This window comes from Lichenostomus cassidix, chromosome 3, assembly GCF_008360975.1.
Source record: "Lichenostomus cassidix isolate B80296 chromosome 3, HeHo_3.0, whole genome shotgun sequence".
In the NCBI taxonomy this organism is placed as follows: Eukaryota; Metazoa; Chordata; class Aves; order Passeriformes; family Meliphagidae; genus Lichenostomus; species Lichenostomus cassidix.
In genome coordinates, this window is record NC_139483.1 from 11,178,168 (window position 1) to 11,193,426 (window position 15,259).

General features: G+C 50.8%; 1 protein-coding gene across 4 annotated transcripts in view; it reads right to left on the reverse strand.

Annotated features, from left to right (window-relative positions):
• PTK7 (protein tyrosine kinase 7 (inactive)) overlaps positions 1-15,259 on the reverse strand; it is a 37,418-nt gene that overhangs the window by 17,291 nt on the left and 4,868 nt on the right. Inside the window, exon 1 of one of the 4 annotated variants that reach the window (XM_085054476.1) lies at positions 3,949-3,997. The exons of the other annotated variants lie outside the window; for them this stretch is intronic. Coding sequence (XP_084910602.1) covers positions 3,949-3,982 — 34 coding nt within the window. The 5' untranslated portion in view covers positions 3,983-3,997. Of the gene's footprint in view, positions 1-3,948; positions 3,998-15,259 lie in introns of those variants that run through there. 4 annotated transcript variants of the gene reach the window in all.

The following is a 15,259-nucleotide window of genomic DNA, read 5'->3' on the forward strand; positions in this document are numbered from 1 at the left end:
TGCTGTTTGAAGCTCAGCAGAGTGAGTTTTCAATCCTATGGGATTGCCAGGAAGCAAAGGGCTCTCCACATCTCTGCTAAAGGAGACACAGCCCCATGGTAGCCAAACCTCTTGAAGGCTGCCACAGCATTAATGCAGTGATGTGGCAGCAGACTCAGCACAGACTGGCAATGTCTTTGGAACCATTCTCCACAGCTAGAAGGGTGAAATACATCAGTGCTGCTCTTTTCAGCAGCCAGAGCTGTAAGAAAATGCACCAAAAGAGTAATAAAGATCTGGGGGAGCCATGGCAGAGCTGAGGGCTAGCACAGGGAAACTGGGGCTGAAATTCTGGGGGCTCTCACATCCGTTTACCACCTAAGAAGCACCAGGTTTGGTATACTCTAAACAGAGAGACATTGTAGAGCTCTGGGGGAAGGAGTTGGCAGTGAATTGCCCAGCCCTATGTCTCAATGCTTGCCCTCTCAGGCTGGACACTGTCCCCCCACTCTGCCATGGAGATAGCTGAGCAACCTTATGGACTGCAGACCCTCATGGGGTGCTGGACTTCGGTGAAAGGCAGAAAATGTGTGGGGTGGCAGGACTCACCCTTGGCAGACCAGCCCTCTCTAAGGCTGTATTTAGGGCTGCAGCCAACGAGAGTGTCTATGGTCCTGGCACAGCCTGGACACGCCTGGCAGTGAAGGCACCTACCCCACCTTCTGCACCATACCAAGAGGCCTGAGAGCACCAGGAATGCTGCCTGGTGAGTCCCTGCCATGGCACCAAGCCCAAACATTCATGGTCATCTTCCAGGCTGCAAGGACATGGGACAACATTACAGGCCCAGGCTCGACCTGAGCTGGGTTTTCTATCCATTGCTTTAACACCTCAATGCCAATCCCATAGGCTCACCTGGGGACCCTCCAGTAGCCCAGCACCATCTGGGTACTGCAGAGCAACTGGGCAAGCTGGGGAGACCAGGCAGCACATCTCCTGCCCTGCCTGACAGGCCAAGCTGCCTACATCTTGAAACAATCCTAAAATCATGGTCTCCTTGCCTAACGACATCACTTGGGAATGCAGCCTCAACCACAAAGCCTTCAGCTGCTGCACAGCCTCAGATTCCTGCTGAGTCCACAGTCACCCCTCTCACCTACAGCCGTGCTGGGGAAGCAACAGGCAAGGCAGCTGGAAGAACAATGCAATGCTCCAAATCCCCAGCCCTGTGGGAGATCCATGCTCCCATCAACCCCAAACTGCCCACATCCAGGCATGCCCAGGGCAGCTCCTGGGCACCAGCTCCTCCAGACTAAAAGAGCTCTGGACAAAGGACAGAAAGGGAAAAGGAAAGGATCCATTCCATTCTGTACCCAAGAGTTTACCAACCCCAGAGACACCACAGGATATGAGTAATCCCAAAGCTGCTTGCAACCAAACAAGGAACTAAAAGCATGGGAATGGGATGGGGGAGAGGGCTGTGTGCAAGTATAAGGTTTCTTGGTTTGGAAAGTGAGCCCAGCACTGTGGTGCTTCTGCAGCTTGTAGGCCAGCCCCACTCTCCAGCCAGGCCTCAGGAGCATTATTCTGCAGATTTGCTTCCAGGAGCACTTCAGCAAAATTCACCCTGGGTCAGCTCAGCCAGATGTGCAAGCCAATTCCTTTAATGCTCTGCACCTGGAACTGCAGTTTGGAGGATCTGCAATTCATCTCCAGTGACCAGGACAGCACCCAAACTGCATCTATCCTTCCTCCCCTGAAGGGAACCATCCTCCACTACTTCTCCCCTGCGAGCCAGAGCATTAGACCTGTCCCAGCTACAGAGGGGGACATCTGGCTTACAGGAAACAAATAAAACTAAGACCCAGAAATACCAGGATGCAATGGAAGCAGCCAGCTGCAAAAACTGGCCCAGCCAGCTGTTCTGGCAGAGGACATGGCTGGACAGCATCTGTCTGGCCTCTCAAAGCAGAGTGGACCTCACATGCTCCCACACCAGAGCAAGGAGCTCACATCTGTCCCAGCTCCAGTGTGGAGCCAGATCTTCCTGGGGCTGCACAGCAAAGACAAGTCTGACCTGACGTGGGAGCTGAATGTATTTACACCACCAGCTCAGCACCTAATGAGACAGAGAGCTTGGTAACACACTGCTAAACATTTGCTCCCTGTCTGTTGTCATTAATAGCTGGCAAAGATGCCGTGTTCCCTGGGAAGGCACTGCTACAGCACACAGGTGGGAAGTCTTTTCCCACTGACTCCCCAAACCTGTGGGGCCCTTTGCAGCACCCAAGGAGCAGAGCAGTTCACTCAGGGAAGGCTCTGGGCACCTTGCAGCAATCACACAATGCACTTTGCTGTGGAAAGGAAGCCAGGGATAGAGCTGGGAGAGAGAAGGGTGACCTGGCCAGAAATGCCCTTGTCCCCACCACCAACCTGAGGTGAACAGCAGGAGTACCCTAAACCTACCCCCAGGCTGCAGCACTTCGGACTCAGACTGAAAGGCCAAGATTTACAGACCCTTTCACCCCTTTTTAACTAAGACACCAACTCTAGATGGGTCATTCAGCTAGTTAACAAACCTCAGCAAAGCAGGGTGGCAGCGACAGCTTTTAGCTGCTAGGAATCCATTTCTGAGACATCACCACCCCACCATATCCACACCGTGTCCTTTATGCTTCTGCCCCGGCCATTACTCAGACCACTGAAGAAACAAAGCCTCTGCAATTTGTCCAGCAGCAACACAGGCTATTTCTCTTTGAAACCACTAAGGAGAAAGAAGATTTGGATGAGCTAATGCACTCACTCATATCGCAGTGCCACACTCGCTCCCAGCTCTGTAAACCTGCAACAAGGCAAGGCAGACACAGGCAAAGCATCACTCTGAAGCTGCCACTGCATCCCTCAGCAGCATGTTTAGCTGCTGCTAGCCCCAAGCAAAACCAACAAACCAGAGCCACAGCTTGGAGGATGACTTGGAGCCCTGCAAGCCCAGGGGCAGAGCTAAGGGCCACAGGAAAGACAACCCCTGAAGGAAAAGAGCAGAAGAGCCTCAGAAGCTCACACTCAGATCCCATGTCCCAAACACAGGACTGATTTATCACCATGTTCTGTGAGAAAGACATTGGGCCACAGCAGAAGTCTGGTGTCAAAGGCAGCCATAGGCACGTTTTCAGAAAAGACCATGCCCTGTGCTCCATCCCAAGGCCACAAAAGGCACAGCAGGGATGGTGCTAGGGCTTGGGGTCCTGGCCTCTCAAAGGTTTCAATAACACATTCCCATGAAGTGTTATCAAACAGGTCTTCTCTTTAGGGGCAACTTAAACATCACTGTCTGCAGGCAGCAATTCCTTCAGTTGCCAAGTCCTTGGGAATGGCTCCAGCTCTTAGGCTTTCCTTTTAGTCACTCTTGGATCAAAGAGCAGCAAACTCTGAGTTCAAGCCCTGGCTCGCTTCCAAAGGCTGGGCAATGAAATCACTGAGCTAGAGCATCCTGAGCTTGCTGGTCCAGAGGACAAGCCGAGCCCTCTGTCAGAACAAGGCTCCACTGCCTGCAGGCAGGTTTAACTCCTCATGTGCTGGGTGTGCACTGCTCACCAGCAGCTCAGCCCACGCAGGCTTGGCAGCATTTCCTACAAGGGAGCAACACTCAAGACACTGAAGTGCTGCTAATGCTCAGGACTGCAACTCTCCCCTGACAGCCCTTTATCCTGCTGCAGCCAGGCACAGCTTGCACAGCTCCTCTGCCCACATGATACCTAGGGCCCAATGGACCTCACACACTTGTCCTGTTCTCTCTCATCCCCACCCACAATTCTCATCCTAAGCTGTTAGCAGCACTTTGCTGACCTGCAGTGCCTGGGCTCCTTCCAACCCAGCCTTCACTGCAAACAGCCACATTTGCAGAGCAGCAAGCCAGGTCTCTCTAGACCAGAGGTGCCACAAAGAGCAGCAGGCAGTAAAACCACTCACCTGGCCTCCTCTCCTGTCCTGTCCTCTGCTGCATCAGCCAAGCACATCATACCTCGATTCCATCTTCTGCTCCCACAGGATGCAGACTGCCACAAAGCAAGCAATGCACCCCGGCATCTGCTCTTTGTCCCTGCGAGGCTCTCAGTGAGCACAGACCTCCTATTCATGTCTCCAGCGAGCCATGTGTTTCCTGACACAGTTCATTATGAACATGCTCATATAAAAGCAGATTTTTGGCATGCCAGAACTGGGAACAACACATGGGTCAGCTTTTCCTCCCCTCCTGGTCACAAGCGCAGAGCCAGCAGGCTCACTTGCGCCAGCTGAAGCCGTAGAAGCAAGCAAGGAAAATCATGAATGCTCAGTAACATGAGCAACCCCCTGCCTCCTGGGCTGGCCCCTGCAGCCACATAAAGCAGCTGCTGGGAGCATGTCTGCTCCACACACAGCCCCTTCCACTGCTTAGCAGATACCGCCGGAACGGCAGCCAAGCCAAACACCCAGAGATATTTGCATCTCCAAATTATTTCCAGCCAGCATGTTCCTCCATGCAAGAGGTTCCAGTCAAGAAAGCCTCTCAGATGGGTAGAGTTGCAATAAACCACCAGGCCAGATGGAAATGGTTTGATTCAGGCAAGGAACTCTGAACAGAGTGAGCAGTCCAACATCTGGAAAGTCTTTGGGCACCCATCATATAAGGTTTTTAAAACGACATCTTTTCCCATTCCAGTTAAAGTAAAGGCAAAAACTCACTCTGCACCCAGGAAAGCAATCAGGGGCGCAAAGGCAGAATTTCCAAGAAATGCTCCGCTGGAGTGGCTTTGGCTTCATGAGCCAGGAGGAACTGGACCAGTACCTATGAGCTCCAGGTCATATTGGTGTGGATCAAGATGATTGGGAATTTGGGAAAACATCATCCATTCGCCCCTACAATTGCATCATGCACCTGGATCCACCAGCTCTGCTGTGAGAGTGTGGCTCTGCTCAGATGACCACTGAACCTCTGCCTGCTGTGGCAGTTCAGTCCAGATTAGCAAGAGACATGATGCCTGCACAGCACAGCACTGCTGAGCTCACTCCAGGTGGCCCACAGCACCTCTCTCCACTGCTTTCTGTGAGAAGCACAACCAAGCAAATACTGAGAAGCCAATTCTGCCCTTCAAACCAAGCTTTAGAATAGGAAACAAAAAAGAAAGAAAGGAAAAGGGCAAAAGCTGCAACTACTTAGCACAATTCCCATTAGTCTCCCAAAAATTGTTCAGAAAGGCTGCAAGCTGTGGTGTATCCTTGCCCTTCCAGGCCCAGAATCCCATACATAGGAATGGCCAAGCCCAGTTTCTGAGCAATTATCAGAAGAAACCAGAACAAAGCCACTGTTGTTTGAACACTGTGAATCAATCGCTGGAACAGATGTAAGGCAGTGCTGGCAGTGATGTGTTGGGGTACAGCTGGACCCTGGGAAGAGCTCACAGCCACACTGCAGGGCAGCCTCTGCTGCACACAGCTCCATCCCAAGGCAGGCAGGCAGGCACTGTTCATGCACCTGCTGCAGGAGAAAAGGCCATTAGAACTGAGAAAAAGACTCAGGACAAGCACAGTGAGCCCAGGCAACCAGCTGCAGACTCTTGACAGCTGCCAGCACTTGTCAGGATAGCCAGGCTATCCTGGCACTGACCTCACTCACCTGCCCAGTTCAAACTAGTTTGGGGCATCCCTACCTCTGGTTCTCATGCTACCCATCCTATTACCCCAGCCCAGACCCTGTCCTCTCTCCAGCCACACATCCCACAGGCTTGCTTCTTCCAAGAACATCTCAAGCTCAGTTTCCTAACTCTGCCATAGGAGCTCCCTGGCAGTGAGCTGAGATCCTGCCTCCTTGTGTGCCCAAAGCCAGGCGGCAGCCAAACCAAAGCAGCAGGATGTGGTGATACCCTCTGCAGTCAGGGACAGGTGGGTGGGGAGTGAAGTAAGAACTAGCTGCTACCCTGGCTATCAACAAGAACAGCAAACAGGGCTGCTACTCTGCAGCCACAGAGTGATGGAAGTATTTCAGGAGGTTCCTAGTCATTCCCAAGCCAAGCAGGGCTGTTTTCAACCAATACTGCACTGCAGGCTGACCTGATCCAGTGGGGCAGACACCATGCTACACAGTTTGTCCCCAAGGCTGTGGGATTTGATGGTGGTCTTTGTGGAGAATGTGTCTGGGCTGAACTGTGAGCTGTGCTTTGCCCCACAGTTTCTCCCAACATCTCAGCACCTTGCTCAAACAGGAAAAAGCGGGAGCAGGAGAGGGAACTCCCATGGCAGCCAAGCTCCTCGTCTCCCTGAAACTGCTGGGGCTGCTGAACCAGAACAACTGGCCTTGGAGCTGCAGGAGTTGTCTGTCTGCCCTGGGAGCACGTTGACACTGCTCCAAGGCATGCTCTGCTGTGCCCATACTCCCAGCACCCACTGCAAGTGGCATCTACAGAGGACACTGCACCCAGGGAAAGGATGCTGTTCTTTTGGGTCATTGTGTGGTCCCAGGACCCTAAGAGAAGCCCAGACACCCTTCCTGGGCACCCAGCCCAGAGAACCAGCCCAAGCCATGAGTGCAGAGCTGTAGTCATGCAGCTGGGAGAGGAACAGGGCAGAGTTAGCAGCCAGATCACTTCTCCTGCCCCAACTCTCAGGGCACAGCTGGGTTCTGGCAGCACCACTTGGCCCCTGGCTTGTGGAAAAGGCAGCTTGCTTTGGCTGAGTAAGTGGGCCCATACCTGAGCATCACAGACAGTGGTGGCCATGAGACTCCCAGGAAGGTCAGAACAACATCTTCATAGCAGATGTACAGAGACAGAGGGACAAGTGAGAGAGAGAAGACCTCAAGCCCAGCACAGGAGATGGGAATCCTGCTGGCTCAGTGAAACCATCTTTAACAAGGCATCAGCCAAAGGCTCCTGAGCAGACATTGCCAGCTGCACTGCCAAGCCCCAGTGAGAAACACAAATGTTTCAAGGGCGACTCAGCACCACTGACAGGCTTGCTGCACCCACCTGTCTTGCCAACCAACTCTCCCAGGCTTGCTCTCAGCCCTTGAGCAATTCCCTGCTTTCCTCATAAACACCTGATGTCTGCTGCTGGCAGGAGACATAGTGATCTGAAGGCTAAGCTCTCTGGCCAGCACAGCACAGCCACTGCACTTTCCTACCACTAAAGGAAACATGGTATACAGATGCCAAGCAGAACCAGGATGAGCACAGTGGTCTTGAAGGATGATGCTTCCCCTGCAATTTAAGCAGAGCCATATGAGAACACAAAGGTCTTTACCAAGCAGAACTCCTCTGGTGGTAGAGGAGAGCCCTGGTGGTGTTGAACAGGCAGGCAGGTCCTGCCAGCAGGGAAGAGCTGTGACAGAGCTGGCTCAGCACTCCTTGCCCCAGGGCTGAAGGCAAGGTCTGGTGGCAGTGAGGCTGCACTGCTGCACCCACAGGGTCTGTGTGGCTCAGAGCTCATCCCATGGCAATGGGGCCAGCATTCCAGGTATCACACCAGTTCTTGCCAATCCATCCTCACATCCTTGCACTCAGGCTGAGGGCCAAAGGCTGATGCTGTTCCTGCCATCCCAAGCCCAGCCAAGAGGGATTCCCCCATAGCAGCACTGTGTGTGTGGATGGAGCTCCTGGCCAGGGCATTGCGTTTTTCCTGTTCCAGCTCAAACGCCGTTCCAGATGACGGGAAAAAACAGAAGAAGCTCCATAAAACTGTCTGGCATTTCCCTTCAGCAAACAGGAGCCCCAGCCAGCCGCTGCAGAGAATGGAAGCTCAGGCTGTAAAGACAAAAGGGCGTGGGGGTGGGGGTGGGAAGAGGCCAGGGCAAGGGAAGCAGTGCAGAGAGGAGCAGCACGCACACGAGCCCTGCAAGCAAAGCCAGCTGCTTCAGCAACACACCATCGAAGGCAAAGCTGCTGCTCACAGCAGCAAGGTGGCCAGGGCTGCACGTGGGGCACTCCTGCCAGCAAGCCCTCCTTGCCCTCCCAGCAGTGTTGGCTGGAGAATGAAGCATGTTTGCCCCTGGACGTGCTTGAGTGAGCTGTTTCTCTGCATGCTGCCACCAAACCTACTGAAAGGAAGAAAACCTCGCCAGTACCACTCAAACCTGTGCTTCCCTTTGGATACGCTTGGTCTGGACATCTTGCAAATCCTGCTTGGGGCCAAGTGAGAAGGCTACAACCTTACCCAGCCAGACCCCAAGAGATGGCTCACCAGCAAACTCCACAAACACCCCAAGAGCAACAGAGCAGGGCCAGCAGCTGTAGAGGCAACGAGGGGACAGAAGTTGTAGTCAAAAATTCACATCTACACTACTGCAAATACCCTCTCCATTTTGCTGACAGCTATATGTTTACACTATCTGTATGGACTTCAAGCCCATCCATAAGCAACTTGCTGGTCCCAAAGAGGACTCAGAGAGCTGGGGACAAAGGGACAGCTGCACTTCTGAGCCTCGCGTGCAGGGAAACAGACAGGGAGCTTATTTATATCCCAAGCTCTGCTCTAGGATAAATATTTTAAATCTCTCTCCAGGTCATGTCAGTATATTTACAGCTAAGTTTCCCTTAGTTATATGCCTGTGGAGACTCAGATGGATTTGCCATGAAGCCAGGAAGATCCAGCTGGCCAAGCTCTCCACACAGCTTACAGCTCATGGGAGAAATGGTTCATCCAGTGCCATGGTCTTGAAAATGACACCCATGCTCTGGCAACTGCTGCAAGCATTCAGTTGTGCACCCCTTCCTGCTGCTGCCTCTGTACAGCCCACCCACAAGCATGCACCCAGCCACTCTGCCTTCCCAGGAACAAGGAGAAGTCATGGAGACTGGGAAATGCCACAATACAACACTAGAGCAGGGGCAATCCTACTGCAGGGCTCCCCACAGAGCACAGCTGCATTGTGTGTCTCACTCGAGGTGAGTCTCTGGAGCATCCTGCTTCACCACTTGATTTACTGAAGGTTTAACCAGCTTACTCCCCTCCTACAGGAAGGAAAGAAGCTCCCATGAGAGGCACATGCCCTTCCTAGAAGCCACCACAGTGCTGCAAACTAAAAAATGCAGTGAAAAGGCAACTGAGGAGACATCTGAAATAGGTCTCACTCCATCAGTTGCATTGGTGCCTCTTCTATTTATACAGGCTCTGCCCTGTTGGGTTTTGACCTCTGGCTGCCTCTGAAGCTTGAAGAGGATGGACTGGTAGCCCAGGGCTTCCCAGTGGGCTCATGTGATTTCTGTGCCAACCCTCACGAGTGTTTCAGGAACACTCGTTCATCAGCACTGCCTGCTGTGCACTGCTCGTCCATTTTCCATCTGTGTGGCACTGGCTTCTTCCTGGCTACAAAGCACCATCCACAACTCCCCACATCTGTCTCCAGCTACGTCCCACAGCTGTGCAGATTTATCCTAGATCCTCTTCTTTTCATTGCTAGAAAGCCACAGACCAGCCCCATGTCACAATCATCATCTGTGATTGTGCAGGGAAGTGCTGTTGTCTAGGACCTACCTCCTGGGAAATACATCACCAGGGAGGCTGGACTTGCAGTGTCACTTCTGCAAGCATAGAGGGCACAGAAAAGAACAGTTCCTTGTTTATGTTCATTAAAGCCATTTATGAATCTATATTAAAAGCCACAAAAATAGAAAAGCAGATGGAGAAGCTAATATTTCTTCTGCTCATGCAATATTAATTGAGAGGTAGCTTCTCTATGAGACGTTGCTACATTATCTCAGCTAAAAATGGAAAAAAGTCACTGAATGGGGAGAATATGTAGCAGGGCACTTTCTGGAATATTTTACAAATCAATAACTAGGGAGAACATTTGCTACAGATAAACCTAATGCAAATCCCCAGTGTCAAATTAAAGAAAAGCTTGGCTGAAACAGACTCACTGAGACAGAAATTCATACTAACCACATCTCCTTGATGAAATATAGTGCTTTTCTCCACTGTGGCAGAAAAGCTGATTTCCAATATATCTGGAGAACACAAAGTTCTTACTGGACAGACACAAAGCCACCAGTGTGAAGAGTACCTGGACATCCAAAGCAACCAAAGGCCAAGGAAGCACACAAACAGTGGCAACAGACACTCAATGCCACAGACACAATACATGATGGCCAAGGATGCCCAGTATGACCTTTGTTATTTTTTTGCCAAAATGTTAACCATTCAGATAAATGCTTTCTGCTTCAGACCACATGGCTTTGAGACTTTGCTTCAGCTGAGCGAAGAATCCTTATCCAGAAAGTCTCATGATTTCCAAGAACCACCTGAACATCTCAGCAGCCCTGTCCCAGCTCTGCTCTGATTTCTCACCAACTGGTGTGAACTGGAGGCCTGACTCAAGAAGACAAAGGCAATCTCAAGATGGCAGGAGGAAGCCACAGCCACACCTGGCAAAACAGCAGTGCCCAGAGGCAGGCACTGGAGAGAAACCAAGAAACAGCAAAGTCTGGGAGGGGGGCGTGTGGCATGCCATGGCAGGTCTGGATACAGAAGAGGAATCAGGAAGAAGTGGAGATAGGAGGCACAACTGGAAAAGGAGCAGCTGCACTCGCACCAGAACAAGGCATCTAAAGGCTGCAAGCACACACACAACATGCAGGGAGAGCCATCAGGAGTGAACTCAACAGTGAGGGGAAAAAAAATCAGATGTGCTGCCGTTGTAGCTCAGCTTTTGCTTGAAATATGATGGACAAAGAACTGTTCAAACCTAGTTGGAGGAAAGAATGATCACAAAACAAGATCTCACTGCTACAGAAGAAGTCTCAGCCCAGAACTGGCCACTCCCATAGCACCTGCCAGGTGCTCACGTGTGGATGGTCAGGAACAAACAACATCAAGTAACTCATGAGAAGCTCTGGTTTCTTTGGTCCAGGACAATTTGCATAATTCTTGCAACTGCTGAAGGAGACTTTTGGTGTTGGCAGAGGCAACTGCATGACTTGACTTCAGCAACACAAACCCATCTACACTCCCATGAATGGTTAAGGAGAATTGGACACACTGCCCTTTGTGACACCCTACAAGACTGTCTGGCTTTATCCTCTCTGGTCTTGTCCTTACTGGGAAAGATAAAATCCATCATCTTCTCTCCCATAAACACTTCCCAGTGACCCAGACACTGCCAGTGCCTTCGAGAGAACCAGCAGCATGGAGCAGCTCCCTGCCACAGGAGTGCTGGGCTGCCCCAGCAGAGCCAGGACACATACCAAAGCACACTGCAGTGGAGAGCAATAAAGGCACTTGCAAGCTGCAGCTTGTCCTGCCCTTAACCATTTGGACAGCCACTGTATGGTTTGAATCAAAGGCTTCCTTTGTGCTCCCCAAGAAGCCAATGAGCAACTGCAATGAGGAGAGCATTTATAGCTGGTCTTAAGCAATACCATGCCTACCTTGTGCCAGCATCACTCACAGAAAGGACAGCCTCCCCGGAGGCACATGAGCCTCCCCTCTGCAGCCAGAATGGGACTTGGCCTCCACATGCCATGGCTCTGGGGACAGACGTGTCTGGCTTTCTTCTGAGGTGACAGAGGACAGAGCCAACCTGCCAGTCTGCCCAAATTGACAGCACTAGGCTGCAGTCTTGGCTGCTCTGCAGGGTGGCCTGAGATGCATCAAAGTGTAAAATCCTGCTGCTGGGACAAACCTCGTTTCACAACAGCATCACAGGAGGGGAAAAGGTATAAAGCCTGTCATCTTGGAGCTACAAACATCTGTCATTAGCACTGAGGCCTGAGAGCACAGCGCTCACAGACACTCCTGTCTTACAGGACAGGATTCTCCTAGGAACTGAACACAGGTCAACCAGGGGCTGAAATACAGGGAGACTTGTAATCCTCACTCAAACCCCAGTCCCTTTCTGCACCAGCTCCCAGCACAGACAGCAAGCCTACACTGCTTTCACCCAGCATGCAACATCTTGTTTTCCAGAGAGGGAAGGTTCATGCCCTGAAATCAAATGTGTCACACCACCCTCCAGACAGGAATCTGCTTGTATCAGTTTTCTTCATTCATCATCCTGCACAATACAACCATCAATCCAAGACATCCCAATCTCACAGAAGTGCAGACCACCTGACAGTGGTGAACTCAATTCATGCACGCTCAGGGACCCTCTGCACACTCCAGTTCACAGATGCCAAAATCCCTGCCTGCTCCATTCAAATCAGAGCTTAAATTGACAAGGAGAAGACAGGCCATTGGTATCCCACTGGCAAGCACTATCTCACAGGAGGAATCATTAGTTAAAACCAGCCATGCCTCCTCTCCTGACACACACACTGTGTGCATCCACCATGCAAGGTGACAGGAGTTCATGAGTGCTCCTCACTGTCTCCTCCTGAATTCTACAGCTGGACCTGGCTGGTTTTCATTCTGTTCTCTGGGGCACCTGAACACCTCAGAAATTATCTGTTCACTACCAGCAGAAATGTTTTAATGACAACATGGGCCTTGCCTGGATGCCACCTATAATTTTTAAGGATAAGAATGCATTTTCAAGAGAAGCCCTTGCAGAACAATTCCAGAAGGTCAGAATTGGAGAAGAGAGGAGGGATTTTTGAAAGCTGATCAAATAAAAGGAGGAGCCCCAGGCAGTAACAGTCTGCAAAGAGTATCAAAATAGCACCCACCCATCAACTTTCCCAAACTGCTAAGACAAGCAAGCTTGGGAAAGTCAGAGCTGGGCAAGCACACCAAAACTCCTCATCCCAGGCACACAGACCAAGCTTTCAGAAACTTGCAAACCACTCTGAAGTGCCTCCCTTGCCTTTCTCTTTGCTGATCAGACAGCATTTATTAGTTATCAGAGCAGAGGTAAGCAGTCTGTTCTGTGACCAGACAGAGACTGCTTCCCTGAAAGACAAGGCTAAAACTAAGACTAGAAGTACTGTACAGGTCAGCCTTTTAAGCTCAGGAAAAACATTTCTGTATGAAGTTTAAAAAAGAACTGGCAAGAGTGAGAAACAGAGCTGGAGCAGCAGTCAATGAAAAGCACATGCACCGCAGACCTGGCTGCCAACACAAATTGATGCTTTGAAACAAAGACCACTTGTGTTTTGGCTTAAAGATCTTCCACAGCTACTCAGCAAGGGCTGCTCAGATTAAAAGGAGACACAGGTAAACACAGAACAGTGCTTACTGCCAAGTATTTCTCTTGAATAAAGGAATGACCAGAAATGGAATCCTTGCCTTGACTGGGTGGCATGGGTTCATCCTCACTGCGTTGCACTGTGCCAGAGAAGGCAGAGGCAATAGGAAATGCAGGACAAACCTATTCAACCTCTATTCAAGCAGCAGGGACCTGGAGAGCTGCAGCTGCTTAAAACACTGAATATGCCTCCAACCTCAAGAGCCCACAGGAGCTTCACTACACCCAGCCTTCACCATCTCTTTCACCCATTCCAGAAGGAACCCCAGACAGTTGTTCTTCCAGTGCTTCACTCCCTGAGACTACAGACACCTGTGTGCCTCCTGCAAAGCAAGACTCTGGTCTAGCTCCCAAACCAACCTACATCCATATTAAGACAAGCCTTGCAAGCCTCTGCTCCTTCCTACTGCCTGCACAGTGATACATTCAGAAGGCACAGGAAGGGTGAAATGGGAGATGGTCTTCCCCGCAAAGATGATCCTTCCTTCAGTCTGGTCCTTTTTTAGGCACACCAGCTGTCCACTCTAAACCAAATGGCAAAAGCAACAGCTCCCATTGCAATGGAAAGGTGGATTTGCTGGCCCTGTGTGACTTCAGAGATGACCTGACACTGCTCCTTCACATAACACCCAAAAGCAGTGCAGGAAAGCAGCCACTGTGATGGGCAAGGAAAAGCAGAGAGCTGACAGCTCATCAACACAACCAGCATAGCAGATCCTGACAGGGTCTGGTAGGATGAAGGAGGTGGAAGTGCAGGTCTCTGAACAGGCCACATCCTCCAGAATCAAAAATCCACGAGCTTGCTTCCATATGCTGTGGTTCAACAGTGTTGAAAGGCATTAAGAAGCAAACAAATGAGTTTCTAAAGAACTTCAGGGCCCATCACCTTACTCACAACTCCCTGTGAACAATCTCCCCAAAAACCACAGGAGATGCCCAGTGTTTCTGGACTGCTGAAAGCTCACAAGGACATCAGGAGCAAGAGGTGAACCATGTGCAGAGTCTCCAAACCACGGCAAAGCCCAGGGAATGGCCCCCTCTCCAGCAGCAGCAACACGAAAAACCTGAAAACCTGCAGCATTCCCACCTCCTTCCTCATCAGGTCTCCCTCAGAGAACAAATCCTTCCATGTCCAGCAGTGTGATTGCTTCTTTCAGGCAAGGCAGCACATAAGGTATGCTACAGGCACAGCACAGCCCTTTAACCCCTCTGTGCAATACAACATCTGCTCTTCAACAAACTAGAAGCATTTACAAGCAGCTCTTGGACGCCACCTCCCAATGTCCTCCAGGCAAGGAGCAAGCCATGGAATCAGGCCACCCACCTTGGCACCTCTGCCATGCTGAAATGCACACTGAGCCCAGGAAACAACATGTTACCAACTGCCAAATTATCATTTCTCCATCTCTCTTCCTCCTCTTCTCGAAGACACAGTTGATTTCTTATGAAGGTAAAAGACACTACAGTTGCCCTTCTCCCAACTTGGACATGATCAGCCTTCTCCAGCAGGTACTGCCATGCCAAAGGTGGGGCTGCCTCTTTCACTTAGACTGCAAAACCCACTGCGCTGGTTCACAGCCTTTGCAAACCCCACCAGCAGCAAAGCTAACACCCTGTACAACTTCAACCTCATCAAGAAGAGTGTTCCTGTGCATCCACCAAGCATCTTGTTAGTCTTGCTTCCCTCCGGACCTCCAAAGAGCTGCCTGTCCCAGCCCATGAGACCAACACTCTTGTTAAGAGAATGAGAACTGTTCCTTGGGGTCTGGACAAACAATTGCATGTCCTCCAACCTCAGGGAAATTTCCCTCCAAACACCACAGCATCAACTGCCTTCACAAAGAGCACGTTTGTACCCAAGTCTGTCCACTGCTAAATAAGCATTTGTTCCAAGTTCCCAAATATCGAAAGCTGTGGAAACACCCACTGCTAATGTGAAATATTTTGCATTCCAGGCCTGAGAGGTATGCTTGAAAATGTTCAGAGAGGAAAGAGTGTTTATTCACTGGGAAGAGGTGTACTAGGTCCAGCTATTTACTTTAGTCCACGTGTGCTTGCTGGAATACAGCTTTGATCTTTCTAACTTAAATAGCAGATGAATTGAAATGAAGGCAAGAGAAATAGATC